The 12,598-nt window shown below is 41.6% G+C and overlaps 1 protein-coding gene across 1 annotated transcript in view; it reads right to left on the bottom strand.

Moving 5' to 3' along the window:
• Positions 1-12,598, bottom strand: part of EVA1A (eva-1 homolog A, regulator of programmed cell death) — a 290,618-nt gene that overhangs the window by 124,627 nt on the left and 153,393 nt on the right. The window contains exon 5 of the mRNA XM_075923396.1: positions 9,380-9,523. Within this exon, the coding sequence (XP_075779511.1) occupies positions 9,380-9,523 (144 nt within the window). The remainder of the gene's footprint in view (positions 1-9,379; positions 9,524-12,598) is intronic.

Genomic DNA, 12,598 nt, shown 5'->3' on the forward strand with positions numbered 1-12,598 from the left:
GGTAATGGTGTCACCTAAAGTAAGCGGTCCTGAAACCCTTTAATATTTAATGAAAAGAAACAGAGACCCAGAGATAAAAATCATTGCCTTGGGGGATAGAAAGAAAGGAGATGTGGCTGAAGGAAGAGAGAGGGAGTTCAAAGGGTCCATTTTACAATGTTCCAAAGCAGAATATGTATGAAAAATGCCTCTCTTGAAGCTCCACTGTTTGAACCAGTAATTTGGTTACTTTTTGCAGTTTCCACTCACATTTTTCATCTTGTTTTCCCAGCTTCCCTTCCACTACTTAGGTTCACTGCTGTTTATTAGTCATGTAGACGTATATGGGAATATTAAAAGCATCAGAACAGCCAAACAAAACTAGAGAGGGTACAGTCTGCTAAGAAATGACTGATTAAACATTAGCCAGGCTGGGCAGGGATGGTGTCCCTGGCCTGTGTTAGCCACTTGTTTACGCCTCTTCTTCTTGTTATCTCGTGAAGAACAAGCTTTCTAAATGGTAGATTCTTTGTGCATTAAAGCACTCATCACAGTCACAACTCCTGAGCTAAGAAATTATACCTGGAATTCAACAAAAGTACTGAAGGGCAACAGACTTAGTCCTCCGGTATTGCAGATTCATTCACGGTTAATCGATTTTGGGGAAGCCTGTTAAAATCAGACTGATGTATGCACTTGGTCTCATCCAGTGTTCCCTGTAAGTTGAGTGCTTGGGTGGCCAAGCAGGAGAGATTCAAATGCCACCCAACTGATGAGCAGAGCATCCACAGCCAGCACTGTGTGTTTCTACTCACAGTGCACGTCTGCACATGCCTGGGTGCACATAACGAAATGTATTCCAAATATGAATAGAAAAAATTAGAGGGAACAGAGGCCTCATCCCCCAGTTGGAGCTCTTCTCTCGCCTGCCATATTATATTCAAACTCTTTCATGACTCTTTCATACTTACACACTCTCTTCCTCCATGCCCTATGCTGTGCCCAAACAGTATCGCTTCAGCTTCATTCAAGCCTCACCCTATCCTTGGAAGAAGCTTTCCCACAGTGTCCCTTCCTGCTTCAGATCCTGCCCCCAACCAACCTTCTTTTTCCTAGCTTTCTGCCACTAATCTCTGCTCAGGTGACCTCCACTCCCATCTCTTATTGAGCTAAAATACGTGAACCTTATTACTGTAAACAAATAATTAAGAGTCTTGTATGAAGATATCTAATTACTGTGACTACATCTACACTACGAGTTTTCTCGGCAAAACATATGCTAATGAGGGACTCATTTGCATGAGTCATGATCTAATTTGCATATTTTCTGCTGATCCATTTTTGCGCTAGGGTTTTTTGTGCAAAAACAAGTAGTGTAGACATTTTCTTTTTGCGCAAAAACCCCTTTTTCTGCAAGATCCTTATGCCCCAAAAAAGAAGGAATACCGATCTTGCGAAAAAAGAGGTTTTTGTATCCACACCGCTTATTTTTGCCTCATTAGCATATTTTATGCTGAGAAAACTTGTAGTGTATACGTAGCCAGAGCAATCCCTCCTTCCCCCACCACTGGAGGCCACTGGAGACCTTTTGGACCCTGGAGTCCTTTCAGTGCCAGTACATTGATGTTTCCTGCCATATACTTCCCCGTAAAGACTTTTGCTTAACAACAGCTTAGGAGTTGGATGGGGACTCACTGCAGTTGAACCTAGCCCAGTACTCCCTGGAATCTTTCAGAGAATGCTCGGGAGTTGTCTTGCAAGAATGCTTTGCAGTTTGCCAAGGTTCACAATGCTGCCAGCTCAGACCTGGCACCATGCACAATCATCACTGCCATAAATGAAAAGCCAGATGGGCATACTAAGGGAAAAAATAAAGGCAGGTGGAGCTTTTTTGTTCACCCATAATTAGACTACTGGTAGAAGCATGCTTACCTATGCTTTTGGTAATTTTCTGTTTCTCTGTTAACTTCTTGATTGATTTGTGCTGTGTGGCATTTGTTATATAATTACCAGTCCATTCTGTTTGCTTAGATCAGGCCAGGAGATAGGGACAGCTCCAAATTTCTGCAGTGTTTGAAGGGGTCCGGGCCTGTCTTTGGGACCTTTAAAAAATTAGATAGAGAATTGTCCTGTGTTTTTGTCAAAATGCCTGAATGTTGAAACAAAACATGTGAGGCTGAACTGCTTTGTTCTTACATCTCTTAACTGTTTTGTGATGCTGGCCAATGACCCTGGGCCTTCCTGAACACTGTCAAATGATGCCTAGCTGAAAATCAGTCAGGCTCACCTGTGTGCTACTAGTGTGTGAGTGCGTGCATGCGTGCGTGCATGTTATAACTGAAAAACCCCGGTCCAGAGAGCATTACCATGTGTGAAATGCTAGTTTAGCACAAGCAGCAGCATCTCCTCCTCCATAAGAAAAACCCTGTAGACACCAAACAAGATACTGTGGAACATCAGTGAACAGAAGACTTTGCAGAGTGCTTCCCTCACACCCATGAATAGAGTATATGCACAAGCCCCTCAGCCTACCACAGCTAACACATCAGAGAAAGGGCATAAAAATCCTTTCAAGCATAAATTATCATCACGTTGCTTGGAATAAGACAGAGCAACATTTCCAAGCATAATCAATGAAATGTTTAAATTTCCTTTAAAGCAGAAATACAACTTTTAGTTTTGTTTGCACATCTCCTTGATTATTGCCATGGACTAACAGCACAGATATATTTTAAACTAAGAGCTGCACTAAATCTTTTGTGACTTGGTCTGGTAAAAGGTGCTATGCTGAGAAGCTGTCCCAAACTCATGCATTTTCTCCTGAACCTGAATTTATTTGCCTTTGTTTCTTTCTTTTCTCTTCTTCTTTTTTAATCCAGTAGTGGGGAGTGGCACACTTGGAAAACCCACCTTCCACACTGCACCATTATCTGAACCTGGCACTGAACCAAACTTTAATATTTCAGTCTTACCGGCTTTCAGGTTTGGAATGTTTTTATGCTGGAGGATTTTCATCTGTTCCCTGACTCAGCTAATGGAATCCTAATGTACATGAGAGATCGCTATCTAATCTGACTGCCAATTACTTGCTTGTTTCAGTCTTCTTCTACATGCAAGATAACTTTTCCAATGCAGCTAAGTTATGCCTATAAGAGTTTCATACAAAATGCAAAAGATATAACATGATACTCGAAGGACTGAGAAATGATCCTATTATGCTGACCTGAGAACACAGGACCCTCCTGATTGCTGGAATAATTACAATAAACCACTCAAGCAAGGATAAAAACTGGAACTAGACAGCAAGTTAGATGAAACCTGTAATTATTAACTTACAATCTGAAACTGGATTCAATTAACATAACTCTAGATGACTAAGAGAAATTTAAGAATAAAATATGGAAGTGGGGAATGGTTTGAAGTCAGTATAGTAGCTAGATTGAACTTCCATACAATCATAGAATACTAGAACTGGAAAAGACCTCAAGAGATTATTAAGTCCAGTCCCCTGCCCTCACAGCAGGATCAAGCACCATCTAAATCATCCCGGATCACCCCTGATAGATGTCTATCCAAACTTCTCTTAAATAGCTCCAATGATGGAGATTCTACAACATCCCTAGGCAATTTATTCCAGTGTTTAACCACCCTGACAGTGAGGAATTTTTTTCTAATGTCCAACCTAAACCTCCCTTTCTGCAATTTAAGCTCATTGTTTCTTGTCCTATCATCAGAGGCCAAGGAGAATAATGTTTCTACTCCTCCTTTTAACACCCTTTTAGATACTTGAAAACCGCTATCATTTCCCCTCTCAGTCTTCTCTTTTCTAAACTAAGCAAGCCCAGTTCTTTTAGTCTTCCCTCATAGGTCATGTCTTCTAGACCTTCCGTCATTTTTCGTTGCTTTTATCTGGACCTTCTCCAATTTCTCCACATCTTTCTTGAAATGTGGTACCCAGACATGGACATGTGGTCTTTAAAAAAGTAAAGGGACCTCTGATGCTGTTCAGTAATCACTCTGCACCCAAGATGCTTGAAAGAGATCCCGTTCATTCAGGGTATGTCTACACAACAGCATTATTTTGAAATAACAAAGAGCGTGTCTACCCTACAAGCCTTTATTCTGAAATAATGTCAACCTGGCAGACTTCTTACTTTGATTCCTATAACCATCATTTTACAAGGAGTAAGGGAGTCAAAGGAAGAGTGATGTAGCTGAATTTGCGTAGCTTATTCTGACTTTAGCCCTGCTGTGTAGACATATCCTCAGTGACGTAGTTCCAGCTGCATCTGCAAATCAGAGTATATGTTCTGCAACCCTCCTCCCACAGACATCCTGCTGGAAAGCTAAAACACATTTCCCAAAATCACACCTGTTTTGAATATCTACTCCATTTGAACTCTGTGGAAAACCTTGTGTGACAAGTCTCAGAGCGATAGGCATGTAAGTCTGCAACTTTAAAATAACAAGTAGTCCTTTAGCACCTTAGAGACTAACAAAAATATATATCTAGTATCATGAGCTTTTGTGGGCAAAGCCCACTTCCTTAGATGAGCAGAGAGAAGGGAAAAGGGGGAACCTCACTATTTACAGTGCTACAGGACTACTCATTTTTTCCTGTGGACAACTTAGAGGACAGCAGTGTCTAAACACTGGAGCTGGGAGGATTTTGTAGGCATGGGTGTGATCATCACAGAATCACAAGTCTAAGAGGTCAGAAAAGGGAAACACCTATTAGTATAACCCATATTTATTGCAAATACAAAATAATGTGAAATAACCAACATAGAAAATTAAATAAAACAAAAAAACTCTCCCTCTAGTGGCAGCTCTACAGCTCATCCTCCAGGGCTGGACCCAGCTCAACACAGGCAAGGTTGCAGCACCACTGGTGATAGGAGCCAACCCCAACACCACCCACCACTCCATGTGGATAAAACAAAATAACATAAAATTCCCAAAAAAGAACACAAAAATTCCACAAGGGTCTTCCTACAACACCAACCTCACTCCCCCGGTTCTGGTAGCAGAGGGTTGGTCAACAGCATACTCCTGGTTTCAGTGTTATCTATCAACATATTTGCATCAGCAAAGAGGAGGCTGAGGTATCTGCCAAATAACCCAACTATGCCAGTTATTTGGAGCCTACAATGATTGTCAGCCTTCGGTTACTCCAGCAGTTGATCCTTTGGCAGAAACTTCAGGAACTGCTGGAAGCAGGAGATGTTCTACTCCGTTCAGCTATCCCTGAGCTTTGGAACTACAACCAAACCTGGCTGACCTGTCATCAAAGCTACTGAAGTCTATCAAGAAAGAAATGTCTCAGTAATATGATACCACCCGCACATCCATACCAACCACTACATCAAGATGCTCAGTTCTATGACCTTCTCTGGAGCAGATCAATTGTCCCATACTGTCATCAATTATTTAGATATCGGCATACAGAGTACGCTTATTAAGTTTGCAGATGATACCAAGCTGGAAGGGGTTGCAACTGCTTTGGAGGATAAGGTCATAATTCAAAATAATCTGGACAAATTGGAGAAATGGTCTGAGGTAAACAGGATGAAGTTTAATAAGGACAAATGCAAAGTGCTCCACTTAGGAAGGAACAATCAGTTTCACACATACAGAATGGGAAGTGACTGTCTAGGAAGGAATATGGCAGAAAGGGATCTAGGGGTTATAATGGACCACAAGCTGAATATGAGTCAACAATGTGACGCTGTTGCAAAAACAAGCAAACATGATTCTGAGGTGCATTAACAGGAGTGTTGTGAGCAAGACACGAAAAGTCATTCTTTTGGTCTGTTCTGCACTGATTAGGCCTCAGTTGGAGTACTGTGTCCAGTTCTGGTCACCGCATTTCAAGAAAGATGTGGAGAAATTGGAGAAGGTCCAGAGAAGAGCAACAAGAATGATTAAAGATCTAGAGAACATAATCTATGAAGAAAGACAGAAAGAACTGGGCTTGTTGTTTGGAAAAGAGAAGATTGAGAGGGAACATGATAGCAGTTTTCAGGTATCTAAAAGGGTGTCACAAGGAGGAGGGAGAAAACTTGTTCTTCCTGGCCTCTGAGGATAGAACAACAAGCAATGGGCTTAAACTGCAGCAAGGGAGGTTTAGGTTGGACATTAGGAAAAACTTCCTGTAGGGTGGTTAAACACTGGAATAAATTACCTAGGGAGGTTGTGGAATCTCCATCTCTGGAGATATTTAAGATAAATGTCTAACAGGGATGGTCTAGACTGTATTTGGTCCTGCCATGAGGGCAGGGGACTGGACTTGATGACTTCTTGAGGTCCCTTCCAGTCCTAGTATTCTATGATTTTATCATAGCATTATTGGCACATGAATTCTATCTGCCCCCAAATCATTCAATGGATGCACAGGAAGACTGACAGAGTTAGTCTGCAGGATCAGACACAGCTCAGCAGCATGATGTGCATCATTATTAAAAATCAAATCCTGAAGTCCTTCCCCACCCAGTATTTTCTCAGGCAAAACTCCTTGTGATGTCAAACTGAAGTTTTTCCTGAGTCATACATGCAATTCAGAATAGATGCCAGGTATACTCTTGGGCCCTAGCATCACAGAATTGTAGGAAGGGAAAGGATCTTGATAGCTCATCTAGTCCAGCCCGCTGCCCTAAGGCAGGACTAAATATTATCTAGACTATGCCCAATGGGTGTTTGTCTAGCCTGTTCTTAAAAAAAAATCAGTGATTGAGATTCCACAAGGTAATTTGTTCTAGTGCTTAATTACTCTGAAAGTTAGGATTTTTTTTCCTAATGTCCAACCTAAACCACCCTTGCTGCAATTTAAGCCCACTACATCTTGTCCTGTCCTCAGTGATTAAAGGAAACAGTTTATCATCCTCCTCTTTATAACAACCTTTTACACAATGAAAGACTGTTATCATATGACTCCTACATCTTCTCTTCTCCAGACTAAACAAAGTCAGTTTTTTCAATCTTCCCTCGGAAGACATAATATACAGGGCTTCTCAGTGCTGAGAAAAGTGGAAGAATTGCTTCTTATGTATTGCTTACAACATCCCAGGATGTTGTTAACTCTTTTGTAGCAATAATATTGCATTGTTGACTCATATTTAGTTTGTGATCTACTGTAACTCCCAGATTCTTTTCTGCCATACACAGGCCCGGATTAAACTCTTTGTAGGCCGTAGGCACTCTCAGAATCGTAGGCCCTTAAATTAGACTACATAGAAATATGTAACGGAGAAATGCCCTATAACCTGTACACCTACTATCACCCACTTTAATTTTCAGTCTTGAAAGTGAAGCACTGTGAGAGAAATTCATGGTACATCAGTCTAAAATAACAGCCATTTTCTTGTATACGACAATTATACTTCGGGTTCACCTGATAGTTAATCAGCTGATAAGGAGAAAAGTAAGGTGATGTTGCTGCCACTATGACTGTATAATTCACAAAGCAATGCACTGCACCACAGAGCTGATAATTGGCAGCATTGTGTCTCAAAATCATTCAGCATCATTTACAAAATAACAGTACATTGGCTGATGCTGGCCATACATTTCCACCAGAAACAGTGTGTAGTAGTAGCCTAAGGTTTCTGAAACACAACTGTGAAATGCAAACACTGTAGTAATAAGCATTTTCCCCTCTAACATTTTCTATCCTTGGGTGGATTGAATTTTCTTATATGCACCACCAGTACAAACAAAAAGCTTGTAGGTATGGAAAACAAAAAATGTAAAACAAGGGATAATTAACAAGGAGCAATGCCTATGATATTTAGTTAATATCAAATAAAAAAATTAACACTACCCTGGGACTACATGTATATTATCTTCCTAACAACTCAAGCTAGTAAACACACCAAAATGCATATTATTCACACATAGCTCAGCTTTAAGGTGCTAAAACAATCTATGAGTCAACTGGAAACAGCCATGCTCTCCTTGCAAATACTAATACAATATTTACTTATACTGGAAAGAAGAGAAAAAGGCTTGCACTCAAGCTTATACAGTTTCTGTGGGATGTCCACTCAATTAAATTAATAATGCACAAACATAGAACAGTAAAAATAAGTAATAAAGTAATGCAGAAAGCAAATAAATCCACAAACATGAAAATAGGAAGGGAAGGAAACATCAAGTGGTTGGTGATGAGTATTTTAAATGAATGGTTAGGATCACTGACCATGTGGCATGGGCATCAGGAAGAGATTTCCAGATGGAAGTGAATCTCCTGGGTTCATTTTGGTTTGTATTTGGACTTCAGGCCTCTGTTTGTTACATCACGTCAGAAACTAGCCCATCACCATAACAAGCCTATCCCCAGCTGGTCTCTAAGACAGCTGAGATAGTCACAGGGCACACCCCAACTGAAAAAAATCACAGAGCAGTGCCAGCATCCACTCTGGTTCTGCCAACTTGTTCCAAAAACATGTCCCCGTCCACTAGTGCTAAAGGAAGCAACAGCCTTACAAATAACCTCCCTCAGCAAATTGCCCTCCCACCTCCACACAGACACAAACGCACACAAATCATTCCCAAATGTTATGAATCAGTGAAATTCCATCACTGAACAAACATGGAGCTGATGTGGCTTTGAGACACAGAAACATGAGAGGAACAGCAGTTGCTCTACCATGAAACCCCAATGCCTGGCTAAGTAGAACCACAATGCATACATAATGCCATGACACACACAGCCATACACAGTACATGTAACAGTGACAGCTAATCACATTACTTTGGATAGCAAATACCCCTAGATTTTCTGAATGGTGTTTGGGTGGGGTTTTGCATTAATTACATGGGTGCTAATGGAGCAATGTTTTTTTTTAGGATGATAGAAACTGAGAACCAGACAGAGACCCTACCCGAGACCAAAATCTTTTTTCAAGCAAAGACAACAATATGTCACTGTCTCCACTCAGAACAGGTGCATCCTCACATAAATTCTGCATTTTACATCAATCCGCTGACAGGAAAACACAGCGTTCAACCGTCCACGGAGGCTGCCATGCTCCTCGTCTACATTCTCAGTCAGAGTTGCCATCCACTGCACAATCAGCTTAGTGAGGAAACATGTTAGCTGTTTACTGGAAGCCAGAGTGACAGGCTTCCATGCACTGGCATAATAGGTCAACCCCTTAGTTCATGAACCAGCACAAAGGCAATGAATGGAAAGGGCATGTAAGGGCCATGTGCCCCCACACCCCGCAGATATAACACCTTGGCTTGAATTAAGCATGTTCACATGCACTGGGCATACTCAGTCACGTTTGCTGACACTGCTGCCCTCACTCTGCCCTGGTGTATCTTCCTCCCACTATCAACAGGTCCAGGTCACCTCTGAACCAGCATGTTCTGCCAAAAGAACATCGAAGAAGCTTACCGCAGGTGTAGATAACATTGAGGTGCTTGTGGACGCCTGGGTAACAAGGATCACCAAATTCATAGGTGCTGGCATACACGCTGCAGCTTCTTTTCCCATGGCAGCGCCTGGTCATGAGCTGGAGCGCCGTGGCTGACTGACACTCTGAAAGGGAAACTGATAGGTAACCATTCCGAATGCACACACAACAGGAGAAATCATCCAGGTTCCAATCCCCTGTATTACACATTGAATGAAAAAATTTCCAAGAGTCATCTGACCCTCCAAACAGGGCCAACTCCCTCAAACCCTGCAAAGGGCTGGTGGGTAAGGAGGCCATTCAGCTACCTGTCAAAATGTCGTAATCTAGCATCATTAGCCCCTTGTTAACTGACAGTGAAGAAGTCAATAACACATCTAAAAGACAGGTAGACAATAGATGGGACTATAGCACTCATAAATCATAGAGTCTCCTTCGGGATGTTCAGAGCGTTAGAAGTGATAACTCTGATCTTTTCTTTTGCACGTGGTCCCAGGAGCCGCACTGTACAAAATGTTCAAAAGCCTCGAGTTGATTTGCATGATGTAGTGCATGCAGAGAGTAACATAATGGTCCTCAAATGCTTTAGGCTTGATTTCCAAATGACAAAAACTCTATAGCAGAAATATGAAGCAAGTTATTTCTGGCCCTGAGTCAGTGAAATCTGCACAGGAGTTCACTCTTATTAAAAAGCCTATTAAAGTGGAAGACCCATATATAACAAAAATCCTCTATTTATTAAATAGGACTTCTTTGGGGATTTATCTGGAGAACTCCACATGGTGAGAAGTTTTCATCAATCTAATGGCATTTATGTACTTCCAATATGTCTTTTCAGAAAGGTACAAGGGCTGATCTTGGCAAGAAGAGGCGTTGCTCATGTAAGCTATCCCACTTAGCACAATTCTAAATCAGTAAAAGCCAGAAATTCAGATCTTGAAGAGATCCAGATCAGGCAAAGGACAAGAAGTGTCTAGGTTCAAACCAGCCAAACTGATCCTCAGTTCTGAGATTAGCTGTTTATTGGAAGTGTGACAAACACACCAGAGACTGTACAAGGAACCCATGGAACTAAAAAATCATGAGCTGCATTGCTGGCTTTTACTGATTTATTTAGGGCTACAGCAGACACATAGGGTATGTCTAGACTACCTAGTTTTGTCGACAAAAGTGGACTTTTGTCGACAAAACTATACCAGCGTCTACACTACTGCTGAGTTCTGTCGACATAACGTCGACAGAACTCAGCAGTTTTGTCGACGCTGGTAAACCTCATTTTACGAGGCATAACACCTTCTGTTGACAGAACTCTGTCGACAGAAGGTGTTATTGCCTGTAACGTTGCGTCCAGACTACGGAGTTCTGTCGACAAAGCAGCTTGCTTTGTCGACAGAACTCAATGTGTCTGGACGCTCTTTGTTGACGGAAGTTTTGTCAACAGTATCTGTCGACAAAACTTCCGTCGACAAAACGTGATAGTCTAGACGTACCCACAGATTGCAAATTTGCAGTGAGGGAGAACCTGTAACGTATGCACACTCCTGATGGGATTTTATCATTTCAGAAGACTCCACAGTCTTTCAGCCCAAAGATCAGGAAATGTGTGAATCTTTTCCCTAGAGGGTGGGCTCTACAGAATGAGCTTCATGGCAAGATGACGTCTACTGTACAATTCTGTTCATTGCACATGTAACATATTCAGAATCCAAATTACAGACCTATGCTGGTGGAACCCATGCCCAAACTTCATCATGGCTCCCAGGTCTTGAATAGCTACTCAGATCCTAATTAGGAAATTTACTTTCTTCACTTCTGTAATAGGAGATGAAAGGTTGGTATGTTTTCACAGCAGCTCATAGACTCATAGACTTTAAGGTCAGAAGGGACCATTATGATCATCTAGTCTGACCCCCTGCACAGTGCAGGCCACAAAATCTCACCCACCCCTCCTAGAATAATCCTCTCACCTATATCTCAGATATTGAAGCCTTCAAATACTTTGAAGACCCCAAGATGCAGAGAATCCTCTAGCTGTGATCTATACCCCATGCTTACCTACATGGGTGGAAGGGACAGGTGGATTCCATTACTTTGGATGGAGTAATAGAGATGTAGCCGTGTTAGTCTAGTCTTGCTGAAACAAAAGACAGGACTATGCAGCACTTTAAAGACTAAGAAAATGGTTTATTAGGTGATGAGCTTTCGTGGGCCAGACCCACTTCCTCAGGAACCATCTTGTTAGTCTTTAAAGTGCTGCATAGTCTTGTCTTTTGGATGGAGTAAGGTATTGTGTTCATTTGGGGGAATCTCTATTTTTTTCTCTTGTTCTGTTTAGTATTTGTTTTGTTAAATCACATGCATGTGTGCAGTAGTGTGTAACTGGGCACATTTGAAAATCTAAAAATACAACATAGACTTTTCGACGTGTTTAGACATAGGCCTAACTCGGCTCCCACTGAGGTCAATTGCCAAGGAACTTTGCTAGTTAAATTGTAATCCAACCCATAGATAACACAAATCAAATCTTATAGCACAGTGTTAAAGCACTTTAAGTGGCTACAATGCCTAGTAATTCAAACAGACCCCACTTACACCAGGCAAACTGTGTAAGCCTTGGTTTTCAGGGCTGTCCTGAATTGTTTCTGTGTACTGCGGATATGCAGCTTATTATTTTAGTTCCAGTGAAATTGCTGAACGTGAAATTGCTCTGCATATAAAACGAGCTTGTTAGCCATTCCTTTGTGCTCTGGACTTAGTCATTTAACCCAGCAAGCAGTTGTGACTGGTTTGGTTTTTTGCCTGCTTCTGTCATCATTTTATAGCTCCAGGATTGGAAGGGGGATCCACTGTTGCTGAATTATTTTTTGCTTTAGTGCCTGTTTTATGATCCCCTCAAACTTCTCTGCTGCAGCATTTCATTTCACAGCTCTTAATCTGAGCTCTCACCAGATAATTCATCCTCTCGGTTGCATGTGGTGTTAAAGGGTTGTGAGGTAAATATACCCCTCAGGATTGGCTCTCTCTTTATCAGCCTAATCTCTGGCCTGGAAAAACCCAAATCAGGTGCCATCTTTGACTAGTGATGCCACAAAGCAAAGGGGAAGTGTTTTACCCCATGTGAGTTTCTCACACTCTTAGAAATGGTTTAAAACTGTGAACACTGGAATCTGCCTCAATCATGCAGTGGACTTACCAGATTC

Source organism: Pelodiscus sinensis, chromosome 3, assembly GCF_049634645.1.
Source record: "Pelodiscus sinensis isolate JC-2024 chromosome 3, ASM4963464v1, whole genome shotgun sequence".
Classification (NCBI taxonomy): domain Eukaryota; kingdom Metazoa; phylum Chordata; order Testudines; family Trionychidae; genus Pelodiscus; species Pelodiscus sinensis.